Here is an 18691-nt window from a genome sequence, read left to right as displayed (position 1 = left end):
CCTAGGCAGATTCCGCCTGGGCCAAAAACAGCGGTGTGAAAACAGTGTAAAATGGTTTAAAACAGTGTAAAAGGGTTTACACCACTTTCACACCATTTTCACACTGCTGTTTTTGGCCCATGCGGAATCCGCCCTAGTGTACCACAAAACTTACCTCACAACAGTGAACCAAAAGCCTATATACTCACTACCTGTAGAAAGCTTGGAAACTGAGAGTAAGGTTTACAGTTTAAAATGAACCTAGATCCCCAAAATCTTAGGAGGCTGTGAACATCCCCTCAGTGGGAAAAAGAAGGGCTTTTCACAGAATCCTATGGCAGTTTGACCAATAAAGACAATGTTTGACCCCTTTTTTAGTGTATGTACCCGGGCAGGGCTGGTTACAGATTTTAGAGGCCCCAGGGAGAGAGTGCCCAGGGGCCTTACATCAGCCTGCCCCCAGGACATGCCTCCCTTTCTGCCCCCCCCCCATGCCCCACCTGTGCATCCTTCCCCTACTCATGAGCCCTCCATCCACCGAAACTCCCAGCTGCTAGCACTTCCTGCACAACCCTTGCATGACAGAACTTGGTAATGTGCATGGCTATGAAGGCTGGTGCCATGACTGTCAGATGCACTATGGTTATACGCCACCGACATGCTCTTCCCAAATGATGCTGGATGGTACATGGAGTCTGGAGCACAGGTGATGGGGAAAATGGGTGGGGAAGGGCTGGAGAAAGAGGGAGGGCATAAATGAGGGGTCAGCAGCAGTAGGCCTCGCTAAAAGCCCTTGGAAACTGCCCTGCTGCTGGATATGCTGACTCCAGGCCTGTCCCTGTGGGTTTGGGAGCTGCGTACACCATTTGCAGACCGCTTTCTCTCGCTGCTAAAGGTCCTTCTTGTTTCAATCCTGCTCCGACAGCTGACTCTGCAAACAACTTACATAACAAAGCAGGAAAGCCTAAGTTCCTATGTTGAACGGCAATAGTTAGTCTTGCCAGCACTTACTTGCCAGAGCTCACATTCCCATGGTTGACCTCATTGACACACAGAGGTGGGATCCAACCAGTTCTCACCACTTCTCTAGAAGTGGTTACTAATTTTTTCTGAGTGCGGAGAAGGGGTTACTAAAGCAACCTCCCTGCCCAATAGGGACTGGAGGTGCGTGTGTGTGGCTGCGCCACTGTTTGAATCCCACCACCATTGGAACCTGTTATTAAAATTTTTGGATCCCACCACTGTTGACATACACCTATTAGCCTCTCTACCTTATTCCAGCTTTGTCCATGAGGCCTTCTACGTCTACGGAAGAGACATCTCATTGTAAAGCTCTGCCACAGTTCCCTTTCCACTGGTCAGTTGAGGGCAGCCAACAATGTTATGAGCTGTAGGAATGGGATGGAGTTGTATTAAGTGGTTGTTCCTGAGTTAAATTTGAGTGTCTGAAAGCATTTTCCTTTACACTATCTAGAATTGTCGATGTTCTTTATTATATTTAGAACTAAGGAGGCCACACAAACAAATCACAATGACTCCAAAATGTTTGCCAACCACAGTTTTAACATACTGGCTAAGCAATCCCCAATGGGCACATTTCCGCACTTTCCCTTCCTTCTCTCTTTGCTTGATTGACTGGAAGCCTTAAAGTGGGGGTCATAGCAGTGTAGACTGGAATAAGGTTTTCAATGCTGGTGCTGATACAAGGAGGGAAAAGCTGCATGCTCCAAAATGCTCCCTTCGGGGCAATTGTCACGTGGCCTTAGAGGTTGTCGAAGGGATGCCACATTACCCAGCAAACAATTTTGTCCTTTTAACAATAATGGGAGAATTTGGGGGCAGCTTCAGGGGAAACCATTGCTGATTATATTCTTCTTTTGCTGTGCTACTTAAGACACAAATATCGAGGCATTCTAGAGCTCTCTAAAACACATGCTTACAGCCAGTCAAAACTACCACAAATGAAATCAACACCATGAGGAGGCAGATCCTAAAGTAGAAACCTGGAAATCAGGTGCAAGAGAACCCTGGGCAAAGACAGGCTTAATATTACAGAAACAAAGGGCAGGCAGAGCACCCAGCATTCAAAAGGACTGATCTTGTTCTGACCCTAGTTGAAAGATTGCTTTTTCTACTGGTTATGACTACTTCATAGAGCAAAAGGTAACTGTAAATATGTGTGGGCTGAGATGAACTTCACCCGGTCAACAGAAATAGTAACTGAGTGCCAAACTAAATGTGATGGCATCCTCAAAACGGCCATAAAGATGCAGCCACCCATTTTAAGATGTTTAAAAATCCCACAAGCCCCTTATCCCGATTGGGGCTGCAGCACAGGGGGCTGAGGCGCTCTTGTCTTCCTCCTTCCACATCTTATCAAGTGCCAAAATAGCCTAAACCCCCACCCCACCCCGCCATGCGTGTTTCAGCACTTGAAAAAGGGCAGGTGGGTGGAGGAATAAGAGTACTGCCTTTTTAAATGGTTTTTAAATGGCGGTGGCCTCCTCAAGGTGGCCATGAGAATGTTGTCATATCTAGTTTGGCCATGAGACAGAGAGGAGTCTAGCTGCAGCAATGGAAGGGAAAGGTGAGAAGGCATTTGGTCACCATAGCAACATGCCACACCTCACAGTAAAATGGAGGACAGAACTGATGTGGCTCAGACTGGCAGAGGGCAACATCTTGGGAATGTTGCGCTGGGCTCCTGCTCAGTCATGGGAATGGTCAAAGGCCCCCCAAATGACAAGACAGATCTGGGTGTCTAAGACAAGCTCTGATATGTCGGGCAAGGCTGAGACATTTTGCAAGACCTGGCTGGAAGGGGGAGAAAAGGCCCAGCACACAGAAGACTAAGAAAGAGAGAGAGAGAAAGACCACTGAGGAAAATAAATTGTGAGTTCTCCAGGAGAGAGAGAAAGGGGAGAAAGAAAAGGAACTGAGGGATGTAGGAACCCGTTTTCTCCAGCTCCCTGGGGAGAAAGTCTAAAGCACGGGAAGGACCCCAAGGACACATATGCCCCTCTAAAATCTAATTTTACAAAAGTTAGACAGTCCGCCTGAAGCATGAAGGAAGGGGCAACACTGATAGCTGAGCCAGTGTTCAACTTGCTGGTATGTATGTGTGTAAGGCAAACTGAAAGCTGGGTTAAAACCACGGGCAAAGAACCTGCTGTTAAAAACGCTGCGTCTGGTTTTACCCGTCGGGTCTCTTTCTTGGCTCCCAAACTAGAAGGCCTTCCTATTGCTTCCCTGCAAAGAGACAACGGCATCACACAAAGAAAGGAGGAGCCACAAGGAACGAGCACGGGAGGAGCATAGGGTGGAACAGTGAAGGCTGGGACACCAACAGCCATGTGGTTTCATACATTTCTTCTATTACATAGGATATCCTGTACAAGAACTGAATATATGTAATATAGAACATCTCTGTGCACATTATTGTGCTATATTACAGGTAGGGCAGAAGGAATATTGCAGATTGCCAAGAATATAAAAAAATGGAACAGCGGAGCATTTGCGTCGGTTGCTCACTTGCGCAGTTTCCTGTGGTATCCCTTTATTGTTCCTTGAGTGGGAAAACCTAGAGATAAGAATGGCAACTCTGGTCCAGGAGGAGAGGGGCATCCCCATAGTCTTCTGTGGCTACTAAGCCGGGCGTTGCTGTGCAAAGGTAATCTGAAGTCAAGGCAGCGGAAGCAACGTGAGAAGTGAAGGGGATCTATTCCAAATGCAGGTGGAGAGGCAGAGAGACAGACAGACACACACAGGCAGACAGACACAGGCAGTATTCACACTTCCACGCAGCAGATGGAAGAGTGTGAGGGAGGAACGGAGCGAGCCAAGATGCTTCCTCAGTCCTTCAGGCCAGCTTCTGAGACACCTTGGGACATCAGTTCAGCAAGGACGTTGTCCAGGTAATTGGAGTCAGGGTACCCATGGCCAGTGAGGTTGGACCCAAACTCGGTCTTGTGATGGATCTCATTCCACACCACTGTGTCGGATTCGCCTGTCGTGTTGGACGTCCCAATGGTAAAAATGAGTCGGCGTTCCCATGCAACTATCAAGAGTTTCAGAACCTGGGCAAGAGAAAGTAAACAAACTGAGCTCTGATGGGCAAACCAGGAGGCCTCTTACTCTACGCTACCACTGACGGAAGAGCTTCACCAGACATGTCATGAGGCAGAGGTAGTGAGACTAGATCTTGAATAATACCTGGATTTTAAGTGATGAAACAGATCTCAAAATTTAGCAAATAAACAATTTCTGGAAATCTGAATGCTACCCCAAGGTTCGGTTAAGTTTGATTCCCGCTATGCAACATAATTTGCAATTATGATTGTAAAAATCATAATTTGCAATTATGATTTTTAGCATTGACATGCTTTAAGAATATTTTTGTAAGTCCATTTTTGCAAGCCTTCTTTAGGAGAAGAAATTCTTAATGAATAAATTCGGCATTCATTTATCTCTTACCAAGGCTTTTCTTTATGGTCCAGATACAGGTCATTGAACTGAAGCATTTATGTTAAGAGATCAAATGGATGTCAATTTGTGTTAAAAAAAGAACGATTTTGATCCTTCCAGCAGATCTGATTCTTTGGTATCTGGATATCTGCAACCCCACACCATGAAGGTAAGCTCTAATGGACAGAATGTACAAATACTATGTCATGAGGAGTTGTGTGGTTTCCGGGCTGTATGGCCATGATCCTCTGAAGGTGCCAGCCACAGATGCAGGCGAAACGTCTGGAAAAAATGCTACTAGAACACGGCCATACAGCCCGGAAACCACACAACACCCCAGTGATTCTGGCTGTGAAAGCCTTTGACAATACTATATCTTGAACTCTTTGATCTTAGACTTTGATCTTAGACTTTTTCTTTCAAACTGATGTTAGCTGTTTTTTTTCTTTTGTAAACTTATTCAAATAAAAACAGTTAATAAATGATATATACATAGGAAACTGCCTTATATTGAGGCAGGCCATTGGTCTATCAAGCCCAGTGTTTCCTACTTTGGCTGGCAGGGCTCTCTGGGCTCACATAGGTCTTTCACATCATCGAGGACCTGTATCTTTTTAACTGGAGATGCTGTGGATTGAGGATGGGACCTTCCACACTCAAAGTAGATATGCTATCACCAAACCATGCTCCCAGCTATCTATAAAGAGATCTCTGGCTTAGAGGGGAATTGTACTGGAAGTTGGGAGCCACTGAAATTTTGGGTCTTGGGTACCAAAATGTCTTCGGCCCAGCCAAGTTGCATTGCCATACTTCTTCCTTGGACAGGCAAATGAACTGTGGTATGCTTAACCAGAGAGAAAAATTGTCCTCCCTCTTGCTACCTCATTTATATTCTGATGGAACACTATGTGTCTTTCCAAATCTCACCAAGCAGATACAAGATCCCATATCAGAATATCTTGCAGTGCAACCCTAAACAGAGTTACTCCCTTCTAATTCCGCTGAAGTCAATGGTTTTTAAAGGACAGGGTGTATTTAAAAAAAAAAAGCTCGCAAGATTGTAGTTCTTTGGGGCTTTGGACATATGCTTCAAAACATATGGCAAGCTCTCCAAAATCCATTGTGAGGCTAAGCAGGAAAAGTTGTACTGCAAGGCAAATGAAAATTGAAGGGGATGAAAGGACAGGCGGAGGTGACCACGTACCTTTCTGCCTTTCTCATTGTCCGGAAGGTAGCAGTGCCGCGGGAAGCCTCGTGCTGTGAACTTCTTTCCAGGATTGGGATGTTCTGGACCCTGGTTAAGAGAGAGCTCAGAGAATTAGTTGTTTCCTCAACAGGGATCATAAGAACCCCCCACTATAGGGTGCCTGGCTGAGTCCCCATCCAGAGGTTAATGTTATACCTTTCAAATCCATAATGAAACAGCTAATAAGGCTACAGCAGCTACCCTCTCCTTCCATCCACACTCTACAAGCTATGCAGAACTGACACACTGTCATAATTCTTTTTCCTTCTGACCACCAAGCCCAGGAACTTCCTTCTTGGGACTGTGAAAGCAGACCTTGTGCAGCATTTTCAAAGTCTGAAATCTGGTGAAAGAAGGAGTCAGAGATCCCAGAAGAGCTCATGAGATGGGTTGGAAGGTCAAAAGGTATTCCTCCCAATGAGGCTTCAAAACAATCCAACCTTATGCCCATCTCTGATGGGGTATGACACAGCAGGAGGAGAAGTCAGCCTATGCAGTAAGAACTACGAAACAGGGCAGGAAAGGAAGTTGAGTGGAGAAAAGATGCAGCAAAGCAAACTATTGTATTATGCAGGTGATCTAGGCCAAGTGATCAACACAGGGGCTTTATGTTTTGACTATTCCTGTATAAGGAGAAGGGGTTGTCCTGGTTCATGCTGCACTGCTACACATTACTCAAGTCTTTGCATACGTTGCTAGATGACACCAGGACTTTGCATCAGATATGCAATGGCAGCTTTGCATGTTCCAAGTGCAAGCCAGTGTGCAGCTCCAACAGCCAAACTGCAGCTGTCTTCCAGTGTCTTTCATTGTCTTTCAGAGACTGCACTCCCAAAACAGAAAAGATCTAAAATGCAACTTCATAGGCCATTTCCCTATTCCCCCCCACACATCAGACATTTCTGATCTTCCCTTTGTTCCTTAGCTCTTTTCCTCTCTCACCTGGATCCCTGCAGGAACATCATACACAATGCGGATGGTTTTGCAGTCCAGGTAGCCAGGGAGCGAATGTGGGATAATATGGAATTCCATTTTCCCTGGTGGTTGAGTCCCAGTCTTCTCCCCATAGATGGCTTTGCAGGTGGGGCACTGCAGACTGCCATCCTGTTGACAGAAAGGGAGAAATAAATTGAAGGAGGCGAACAAATTCCCTGTGGACCTCAAGGGGCTTCTTTAAGAGGTTAGCAACAGACCTACTTTATGCAGGAAGATAAAAGAGGAATTAGGAACTGATGGAAGAACTGATCATAGACTACATCTTCCTACCTTTGGCTACTCATGTCCACCATAAACCAATGCAATGAGGTAGCTTTGGTGAGAACCCTTTCTGCAATAACTTTTGCCAAGGAATCTCTGCAAACTTCAGAAGATTCTGGACGATGTTCTAAGGAGCACCAGGCCAGATCTATGGGGAAGTGTCACCACTGATCCATATGGACTCTGGAACACATCCAGCACTTCTCTTTGGCTGTACATTTCAAACCAATGATAGGCATTGGTCATGCTGTCTTTCGGGAAATCTATTGATCTTACTGATGAAAGCCCTCAATGAACTTCAAAGGGATCTCCAGGCTTTTTAGAAATATAGTTTGAAAACTGCTGAGTTGGTGACTGAGGACATGCTGTCCATGTAGAAAGCCTATGTTCTATCCTCAGCACTGGCATAGCTTTCAAGAGGCTGACCCAAGAAAGACCTTGTTCTGTCTCAGATCATCCATCCATCCACGAAATGCATACTGCAGACTTGTGCAGCCTCTGCAGAGAAGAAGAGGAGGAGTAGGAGGAGGAGTTGGATTTATATCCAGAGGTGGGATCCAGCAGGTTCTCACAGGTTCCCGAGAGTAGGTTACTAATTATTTGTGTGTGCCGACAGGGGGTTACTAATTGGTGATTTTGCCATGTGATTTTTGCCTTATTTACGCCCCTCCTCTCAGCAGTAGTGCGCAGAACATGAAGCAGTCTAGCAGGAGGTGCACTGGCGTGCGTGGCAGCCTGCGCCTGCGTGCATTCGTTTCCTGCCCAAGGACCGGCACAGCGGCTGCATCCTTGCCACAGCCCCGCCCGGCCATGCCCCCATTGTGCCCCACCCAGCCCCATTGGTGCTACGCCACAGTTTGAATCCCACCACCATGGGAACCTGTTACTAAAATTTTTGGATCCCACCACTGTTTATATCCCCTCTTTCTCTCTTGTAAGCAGACTCAAAGGGGCTTACAAACTCCTTTCCCTTCCCCCCCTCACAGCAAACACCCTGTGAGGTGGGTGGGGCTGAGAGAGTTCAGAAGAACTGTGACTAGCACAAAGTCACCCAGCTGGCATGTGTTGGAGTTGAGTTGGAGTGCACAGGCTAATCTGAATTTAATCTGGGATTTATCCCATCTTAATTAAATTGTGAAATCTGATACCAGTTCCTTTGAGTTACTATTGGTATTTTACAAACATCTGATTATGTCCTTAAATCTTTTCCGTTAATTGCTAGTGTGGATGAGCTGATTTTAAATTGTGAAGCAGAGTGGAAGTTGAAGGGTTGACCTCCCTTTCCCTATCTTGTATAGTCCCTGGACAAACTGAGGCTTCACAAATTGGCCTTTTGCATTTTGTAGAATGTGGATGGTATTTATGCCTCACTGTTTGGCCAAGTTACTACTTGCCAGTCGATGACTCAGAATGTTACTCTGACTTTGGGATAAGACAGCTTCTCATCCTTGTGGTCACCCCCTCAAATATTTTCTCTTTTCTCTCTCTTTTCTTAAAATAGAAGAATGTTGGCTGACACATAGAAGACTAACCATTCCTTCTCCCCCACCCTGTTCCCTGATCTCCTTACCTTATTGCCATTATTGTACATCGCAACCAGGCAGAGAAGGTGGTACATGTGCCCACATTTTCCCAGCTTCCCCACCAACTCCGGTTTTACGCCTTTGTGCCTGAGAATGCCCTCATAGCCTGATGAGGACACCAGCCTCTCCATACAGATTGTGCAGTCCTGTTGTAAGGAGATAATATAGAATGGGAGCAAGTGAATACAGCAGATGAAAAGTGTATCTTTCTGGCTTCCTGAGAATATCACCTTCCTTTAAAGACAATTTGACAGGTTTCTAGTCAGAACTTCAGAGAAAAGTGTGAAAACATGTTCTCATGTCCTTATTTATTTGTTCAAATTCAGTGGGACTTTTTAAAGATCTGTTCAGATGATTCAGAACTTCTTAGCTAATTCCTCTTGAGCTTTCAACCATTCATGAAGTCAATGATCAATTAAAGCATCATGATTTTGTATTTGGGTAGTTTTGAAATGAAATGTGTCTTTTCTTAGATGAAGCACACACATGTTAGCTCTGATCTGGATGGTCTAGGATAGCCTGATCTTATCAGAACTTGGAAGCAAAACTGGATCAGCCTTGGTTAGCCCTTGAATGGAAGACCACCAAGAAAGTCCAGGGTTATAGCCCACAGGCAATAGAAGACCATCTCTGAACATGGTCTTGCCTTGAAAGCCCTTCAGGATTACCATAAATCAGTGGTAATTGATTTACCACTTTCCAACACCACAAACATGTCACAAAGACACATCTTAAAAGAGGCTTTCCCATCTAAGAATCTACCACTCATGGGGGGTTTTTTTTAGTTTTATATTGAAAATAATATTTTTAAAAATACAAATCGCACAACTGGGAAGAATTTTTTAGCCAATCAAAAGACTTTACATTAAGGAAACTAGGTGTAATCCTAAAGGAGAATTAGTATTTGGATGGGCAATCTCCAAGAACACCAGAGTCATGATGTGAAAGGAGACAATGGCAAATCGCTTCTGGATGTCTCTTGCGTTGAAAACCCTGTGACTTGATGGCACACACCCAACTCTGCTTAGAATGGCACTGTAATCAACTTAATGGGGAAGCCTTAAACTGTTCGTTTTATAATATCACCTTTTATTGAAAACACTCCCTCTCTGTCCAAAAATTGTACAAAGAACAGTTTTAGGAAACAATCAATTTTAGTGACAAGTCATTAATCTACAGCCCACTCCAGAAACAACAACACAGCATGGTTTGGATAAATTATTCTCTGTTCCTTCTATGTGTTTTGGATATATCATGTGCGAAAAATGATCAGATTGAACGTAAGGAACTGTCTGATTAAATGCCACCCCCCTCCCCATATTAAATAAAAATGTCTTGTGGGCAGAAGCCTATAATTACACATTACAGTGAAACCTCGGTTTTCGTTGGTTGCCTAGGATTTTGTCGGATTTCGCTGCTTTTCGTAGCCGTGCCACGTGAACTCGTTGCTAATTTCCTATGGAAATTTCCTATGAAAATCATTGCCTCAGTTTTTGTTGGTTTCGGATTTTGCCAATTGTTTTCGGACGGGTTACTGACGAAAACCGAGGTTTCACTGTACATTGGAGTTCTTCGACTGAAATTTCTAAAGTAACTTTTTGCTTTAGAAAGCTTGGCCAGGAGGAGATAGGCATTGGAGACGGTGGTGGTTGTTCTGACTGAAAATGATTCGCTTAGTCAGCCTGAAGCTCCTGAAGGAACAAAAAATATTTGTATCCACAGTGTGACTTTCTTTTGTTCATACACAGTCCAAGGGGATAATTTCTATTTTTTGTTTGTTGTTCTGTTTTGGTTTTAATTGGAATTTTAAAAAATTATTATTGAAAGCCACCCTGAGATCTGAACAGATATCACCAAAATCCATGTTCACAAGTAACAATGAACAAATACAACTCATTTAAAGTGTACACTTGATTGCTCTTTGTATGCATATTGGGTAATTCTCATTTTACAGTCAACATGTGATATTAACTCCACATTTACTGGTCCCCAGTTCCATTCATAGAGTGACGATACGTTGTCTCTTTCTTTCAATCACTTATAGGCAGGATGTACACATGCTCTGTGTAACATGTGAATAGTGTTAAAGTCTTGGATAGTTTTCCCTTTAGGGCAGACCTGGGCATTATATGGCCCGCGGGCCACATCCGGCCCGCCCGATGACCCTGACTGGCCAGTATGAGTCACAAATAGTAAAAAATGTTAACATTTTGTCTACCATTGTTTTGAGAAATTTGTGTGAATAAATTACATTTTTTGGAAGGCAACCTTACTTTTTCATTGCATAACTTTAACATATACTAGTCTTGCCCGCTTGTCAAAACAATGCTATTTACTGCTTTTTTATATAAAGAAATACAATAAATATTATGCAGAATTGAGTTCAGCCTTTTGGCCCGGCCCTCCACAATATTTTCTGTTTCTTATGCGGCCCCATGGAAAAAAATAATTGCCCACCCCTGCTTTAGGGGATCAGGTCTTGTCTCATCTTCTTTCTGGAACAGTTTTTTTTTAAAAAAAATGTGTAAGTCCCCCACCTGTAGTATGGAGTGGAACAGTTTTTCCATGTGACACACTGTGATTCTTAGCAATGTTTCTAAGGATTGGAATACACATTATAGCAGCAACAAGTATGCTAACAAAAGTGGCCTTTTCCTAGTAACCAAGAATTGCCCCAATTGAAACTTAGGGAAATATTTCATTATCTGTGTCATCTCATTGAAAGCCTCTGCAGATTCGCCAGTAGCCAACAGAGATTAAAATATCCAAGAAGCAGCCACATGAATGTCACTAAAAATAGCTGTCCCATGATAAGCAACAGGGAGGCCATTTTGGATAACATCCCCATGGCAACCATGACATGTGACTTACACATGAGATGTTTTAATCATATACAGTTTCTAAACAGATATGTCTTTTCTCCCCATACTTAGAAATAGATTTTGTTTCTATCAACACAGAATCTATTAAAAGTTTCAGGTTTTTTGAGGATAAAGATGGTAATGACAATATGCTGTTGCCTATAGACACTGAAACATAAAATTAGATTTGTTGCACAATCTAAGTCAGCTGTTTCTACCCCCTTGCCCATACTTCCCATAATTTCCCCGTGTACTGGGCAGGATTGTGGGTATGTGTGTGAAGAAAGACTCACCTCATCAGGGGGGTTCTTTACTTTCTGGATATATCGCCTCACTACATCCTCAGGGTTCTTGCCTAGATGGGGCAAAACAAGCTTGTAACAAGAGATGGTCATGCCCCCATACCCCTTCCATTTTTGATATGAAGCCCCATAGAATGTAAATTCTATGTCGCATTTTGGTTCCACCCTACAGATGAACTAAGACACTTTGAACATTCTATCACTTCAAACAGCATGGAGAAGAAAAGGCAGGGGTGGTGCCTGCCTTCCCTCAGATTTAGTCAAAAGCCCAAACAATTTTTATTCCTCAGCCTCTGCTATACATCTTTCTCCCTCAGAGACTATGTCTAAAGACAACCAAACATCGGAACCGAAAATGTACTTCCAGTCCCCAAACCACTGTTAGTAGAACAGGGACGGAGCAAGGGGGAAGTGTGCCCGGTGCGCGCACACGCTGCACGCCCCTTCAAGCCTCCAGAACGCCCTATTCCGTCCCACCCCCACTGTGCCTGTGGAACGTCCCTGGAATGCCTCCACAGGGGCGCCCACCCGGTGCATTGTGCACCCCCTGTCCCCTTGGCGCTATGCCTCTGTTGTAGAATACAGTGATCCCCTGAGAATAAGTGACAGTCATCCCTCCACAATTTAGATTACAGTGCACAAGGCCTCACTGGAGCATGAGGTATCTGTTTAAGGAAAATGTAATTTGGCAAAGTAACCTGAGTATCCAGATGGTTGGGGTTAACTGCAGTATAGATCAGAGGTCTGCAACCTGCGGCTCTCCAGATGTTCATGGACTACAAATCCCATCAGCCCCTGCCAGCATGGAAATTGGCCATGCTGGCAGGGGCTGATGGGAATTGTAGTCCATGAACATCTGGAGAGCCGCAGGTTGCAGACCCTTGGTATAGATCAGGGGTAGGGAACCTGCGGCTCTCCAGATGTTCAGGAACCACAATTCCCATCAGCCCCTACCAGCATGGCCAATTGGCCATGCTGACAGAGGCTGATGGGAATTGTAGTTCCTGAACATCTGGAGAGCCGCAGGTTCCCTACCCCTGGTATAGATGATTGCAGAAGGTAATGCCAAACTGCCCCATAAACGTTGTCTGCCTAGTAAATGTGGTGATGTGACGTCACCCCATGGGTCAGTAATGAGACCCAGCACTTGCGCAGGGGGACTACTTTTAACCTGGCAAAACCCTAATAAAACTGAGATGCTGTTCTTTTATGTCTTGCCCCACATTCTAGGGCAACATCGCTCCTTTTGGGTCAGAAATCAAAGGCTATAGATACTGAATACATATCAAGTGGCATTCGGCTGAGTCAGACTGTTGCTCTGTCACGATCCACACTATTTATTCTGACTGTGATCAAAACAACGCGATCAAGAAAAGAATGCATTGCTAACCATCCCAGGTACACTTTATGGACTCCTAAAAATAAATGCAGACTTTGCTTTTGCTGGCAGACATAACCCACAGGAATGAACAGCACAGATAAAGGCCTCTCTTACTCTTTTTCAGATGTTTCTTTTTGGTCTTCCGACAGATGCCATTGATACCGGGCACCGGCTTCATGTCACTTTTATTGACAGGTGGCGGGTGCAGGATGGGCTTTGGAGCTCGGGTGAGGCAAACAGGCAGACCTGCAGCGCACATCAAGATTCCTGTCATTCCTAGGGCCAGGAAAAGGAAACAGCCATTGAAACAAGAGTGAAGGTCAACATGAAATTCACAAGACCATGCATGAAACTCAGAAACGATGCTGATTTTTTTTCCCACTGGCTGTAGAATTCAGCTCTCTGAAAGTGTTAGCCTCCACATCATTTTTTAAAGGGAAGTTTGTCATCCACATGCATGTAAAAAAAATGTTTGAAATTATGGAGACAACAACCGCTTAAAATACTAGAATCCAAATGGGAGGTTAAAGTTTTTAGTGGCCCCAGGGGGAGATATTTCAGCATTCTTGGCAAAACAGAATGAATTATGCAAATAGGAAATATGTAAATGATGTGTACCATATACATTCGTCATAGAATCCAGTTTATTTTACTGAGTAGAATTTGAATCGCCAGAATTTGGACTTAAATCTAGACCACCTCTTGGCACAGCCTCATTATGTTGAATGACTAGTCAAGGATTACGATATTTGTTCATTTTTACAAAATTGTTTGGAAGCTCCAAGACTAGCGTGCTTCAGAAACAAGGCTAGATAAGTGTCTAGTATCCAAGAAAGTGTCCTTGCAACCTGCTCACCATGAATGGTGGCTCTCCAGGTACAGCAGTGCCCTCTTTGACCTCAGATACATCTGGCACCAGTTTGGTGATCTGACCAAAATGTCACCGAAGCATGGAGGAGTCTGAGGTCCTTACCTTGCTACAAAACCCAAATCACACTGGATTTCACCAAGCCAAGCCTATCCCATCTTTCACTCCCATTACTGAACAGACACTCCTCTACTTTCAAATACCCAGATGCCATCTTTATGGCAACAGCTATATCACCCGTACCTGCCAAGGCAGGGTGGACTGGACCAGTTCCATTCAAGTTCTTGACTGGGAGGGCAGGAACCCTGCAAGGAAAAACAGAGAAGGGTCCTGAATTAAGATCAGACATTTTAAAAAATCTTGTGCAAACTCCCTCATTTCACACTGTGGATGCATTCAGATGTCATGACATACTCTAATCAAACCATGGTTTGCAGTGTGTGCAGATTTTCCTGGCTCCTTACATTTTACTGGCATCTTTATGACTGTGATACTATGCTATATTTTTCTCAGAGGTTTAAATATACCATCTTTTCTGTGATGAGAAAGACATGCTCTGACTTGGCCAATGCACTTTTGATTGAAGCTCATAATATATGTTGCTGGCTTGTCCTGTCTCCTACCCTCCTGGAAAAAAAAAACCCTGAGTGTCAGATAAGAGGGCTAAGGGCTAGGGTACTGCTTTAGGTATAGATTAGCAGATTAACTGGCTTGATGGAGAAGCATTATCGCCTTCTGAAAGTGACAGAGCAGCATTGGCATTCGCACAGCTGGAAGGACATGTCAGAGAAAGGGCAGCGAGTGACCTGCCCACTGTGCAAGCAAGGAGATTAGGACTTGTGGGAAGGGGCAGAACAGAAGCAAAACAGCTTTGCGGGAAGCAAAATCTCTGTTTTCTGTCAACAAAGACACAGCCAACTGCATACAGTATTTTAGAATATACCATGGCTGGAGATAGGCAAATGAGATATTAGCCTAAACTGCAAAAGTTTTGCAGAAAAGACAGATCACACCTTTTCATCTGTCCCAGCCCAACCAACACAGTCAGTCAAAAGCGGGAAACCCCCCCTCCCCCCACTACTAAGGTTAAAGGTAGGCTGCAGTTTCTGTAACTCTGTTTGTGACTGGCTCTGAGAGCCCTGGCTTCAATATGTTGTAGTAAGATGTCTCCAGCCATTAGCTCAACATTTGAGGTGTCACTCACACAACATTTGTGAATAAGGAATTCAGATCTGGGAATTCATGCGGCTCTCTATTCCCCACTACGTGTGTTCCTCCTAGGACATGCAGCCTGAGGGAGCGAAATCAGTTTTGTTCAGTGCCAGGTTTGGCTCAGTCCACAATATTTTGCCTTCTGGTGCATTCCCTTAATAAGGGCTATTTATCTCACCTGTCTATAAATATGAAAGTGAGCCAAATACTAAAGGTCCCATTAACTTGGGGCCACCCAACTGTATAATGTTATTCTCTAGTAGTCTAAGTCCATTGATTAGGCACTGCAAATTTTCTCGAACAGGCTCCTGATAAATCACAGCCCCGATTTTATTTATTGAAATATTAAAATAGCCTTCCCACCCTACTTAAGGTCCCCTATTTTCCCTTTGGGGCAACATTTCAAAATACTGCTCCTGGGAGCAACCACCTTCTTTTAGGATCCCAGCAATAAGATGGAACAAAGTTGCAGTGAAATGGGTCTGCTCAGAAGGTGATTTGTATTAGAGATAAATATTGTCCCATACCAATTCTACAATCCCAGCTCACCTGCCTTATTTTGTTTTACTAAGCCTTGTAATTGGCTTATCGATTGACTGATGTCATATTTTTATAATTTGCTTACTGATGACTAAGAAGTTTTTTTAACATTCTCGTAATCCACTTTGACTTCGAGTAAGAACACTAGACTATAAATGAGAATAATAATAGCAATAGTAATACTATAGTTGTACTATAGTAATAACATCCGATGATAGAGAAGAATGGGGACAATTCTTACCTCCAATGTGCAAATTCATGAATGAATGCTATGGTATTATGTTGTAATGCACAGTTTGCCATTTCACAAATAGATGTGGTTAAGTTGGAATAAGTATTGCCATACTGTAGTATAATTCCTTTTTATACTGCATCTTTATCCAAAAGAGCAAACACCTTGATTTAAAATTTGTTTAGGCTTAGATCCAGAAGAGCAAAGAGTGCAACACAAATCTTTCCTGAAGTGACAGGATATTTTTTTCCGCCAGGTTAGTGGCAACCCTGTTCTTTAACCTCTGCACACTCATTAGGGAATAAATACCATCAAATTCAGTGGGATTTGCTGTTGATTGCCCTGACCTGGACAGACCTGGATAGCCTGATCTTGTGAGGTGGATGGGAATACCAGGATCATGACACAGAGGAAGGCAACAGCAAACTCTGAATGTCTCTTGCCTTGGAAAGCCTATTGGTCGCCATACATCAGTGACGATGGCAAAAAACGCATGCTTAGAATTCCACTGTATGCCCCATCTGTAATTTCCTCCCAGTTTTATTTTCCTCATGTGTCGCATTACAAACTGAAAACCTGCAGGTGAGGGGCACAGGAACCATAGCTAGTTACTTGTTCCAGTGGCATCTAGCTGCTGTGGGCACTTAATACCGACATCTGTAATATAGAAAAAAGGAACTGCAGCAAATGCAACTGTTTGCACTCCTGAATGACAAGCTGCATCCTACAGAATCTCCTCTTCTTCTCAGTGTGGCCCTTGGCAGCATCTGCAACTAGTCGTCCAAGCAGAGCTCTACCCAGCCACTCCTTTCAACAGTGAACCAATTCTGAGAAATGTATAGAGAGCACTGGCCCCAGATTCCACGCAATTCTGAAACGCTATCTTCCAGCAACGCCCATTTCAGCAGTTGGTGCTATTTCAACAACCTGATTTCATCTCTGCATTGACAACCAGTGCCCCTCTGGAAGCCAGATTATCCAACAGTTGTCAGTTGCTTTGCCATACTATATAGCTCAGAGCATATGGAGAATGTATCTCCCACCAACACTGAGGAAGTCCAGTGCAGATATCTGGGATTAGAAAGCAGACTTCCAAGGCAGCAGTTCTGACACAGTTGGACCCTGGGCATCTCTCTTCGGAAATTAACCTGATTTCTAGACGGAGATCTCTAATATAATATCAACCTACCTGGTCTCTGGACCAGTGGTCTTACCTGTTCATGAGTGCCACAGTCTCTGCATGTAAAGGCAGACCTTGTTTGACAGACAGCTATAGCGAACCCTGGTAGTAACCAGAAAGTTAACACACAAAGTGATATGGAGGAAGGAAACTCTAGCAAATGGTGGTCATGGCTCAGTGCTGGTTCCTGGGCGTGATTAGGGTCAGTACTGCCAGCCAGATGCCTTCCTCTTTCATTCTGAGTGGCAGGCCATCTGTAACCCACAATAGGCAGGTGCATGCAGGAAATATACACGCCATCAAGACTCAACTGATTTATGGCTATCATGTAGGATTCCAAGACAAGAGATAAGCAGAGGTGGTTGGCCACGGCATAGTGGCGTAGTGGTTAAGAGCAGGTGTACTCTAATCTGGATGTACCGGATTTGATTCCCCACTCTGCCGCTTGAGCTGTGGAGGCTTATCTGGGGGATTCAGATTAGCCTGTGCACACCAACACATGCCAGCTGGGTGACCTTGGGCTAGTCACAGTTCTTCTGAGCTCTCTCAGCCCCACCTACCTCATGGGGTGTTTGTTGTGAGGGAGAGGGGAAGGGAAAGGAGTTTGCGAGCCCCGTTGAGTCTCCTATAGGAAAGGGGGGATATAAAGACAACTCTTCTTCTTCCTCTGTGTAGTGCCCCAGAACTTCCTTGGTGGACTCCCATTCAAGTGTTAACTACCGTAGGGCTGACCCTGGTTAACTTCCAAGATCTGATGAGACTGGGCTAGCTGGGCCATTCAGGTCAGTACATACCCGAGAGTAGCAAAATATATTTATCAGGACACATTGTGAGCAACTACTGCGGGTCCAGTGTTGCCCATGGAATGCTGCTTTACAACAAATCAGGCAATAGGTACACTTGGCTCACTATTGCCCAGTAATCTGACCGGCTGCAGCTCTCTAAGGCCCCTTCCGCACACACAAAATAATGCGTTTTCAAACCACTTTCCCAACTGTTTGCAGGTGAATTTTGCTATTCCGCACAGCTTCAAAGAGCACTGAAAGCAGTTTGAAAGTGCATTATTTTGCATGTGCGGAATGAGCCTTAGATCCTGGACAGAACATTTCCTAAAACTGCTACTTTAACTGGAGATGTCACAGATTGAACCTGGAGCTTCCTGTGTGCAAAGCACATGCTCCACCATTGACTCACATCCCCTGAAAAGCTTGCCGACTAATTTCACTGCCTGACATTACAAGGCACAGTTTCCCCACATTATATTGTTTTGAAGGAATATACATGACCTGTGACTGCGAAAATTTCTCTCTGGCTTTGTATCCTATAACGTTAGCAAGCAACAAGAGTGGCAGCAAAGAGAATAAATTCGGGTTGAACCAGTAAAATATTGGCTAGATGCATTCCCTAATTTAACAGATGCTCAGATTAAAAATATATGTATATCATGCTTGTTATAATGAATATATTTCTATGTAAACTGCTGGAGGTGTTCAAAATAGACACGGCAATTATTAAAAGTTTGCAATCTTCCAGGTACTTTAAAGGGGAAAACAGAAGTTTATAAACCACACACAATCTTCATGAAC

At 44.1% G+C, this 18691-nt stretch overlaps 1 protein-coding gene across 1 annotated transcript in view; it reads right to left on the bottom strand.

Moving 5' to 3' along the window:
• Positions 1–1450: 1450 nt before the first annotated feature.
• The window catches only part of DTX1 (deltex E3 ubiquitin ligase 1), a 50804-nt gene continuing 33563 nt past the window's right edge, over positions 1451–18691 (bottom strand). Inside the window, exons 4-10 of the mRNA XM_048514605.1 lie at positions 14185–14246; positions 13188–13349; positions 11684–11745; positions 8517–8675; positions 6632–6793; positions 5648–5737; positions 1451–4055 (exon numbers count right to left, since the gene is read on the bottom strand). Of these exons, the coding sequence (XP_048370562.1) occupies positions 3831–4055; positions 5648–5737; positions 6632–6793; positions 8517–8675; positions 11684–11745; positions 13188–13349; positions 14185–14246 (922 nt within the window). The 3' untranslated portion in view covers positions 1451–3830. The remainder of the gene's footprint in view (positions 4056–5647; positions 5738–6631; positions 6794–8516; positions 8676–11683; positions 11746–13187; positions 13350–14184; positions 14247–18691) is intronic.

Source organism: Sphaerodactylus townsendi, linkage group LG13 (genome assembly GCF_021028975.2).
Source record: "Sphaerodactylus townsendi isolate TG3544 linkage group LG13, MPM_Stown_v2.3, whole genome shotgun sequence".
In the NCBI taxonomy this organism is placed as follows: domain Eukaryota; kingdom Metazoa; phylum Chordata; class Lepidosauria; order Squamata; family Sphaerodactylidae; genus Sphaerodactylus; species Sphaerodactylus townsendi.
Note: the sequence above shows the minus strand (reverse complement) of the source record. Positions and strands in the feature narration are given on the sequence as shown.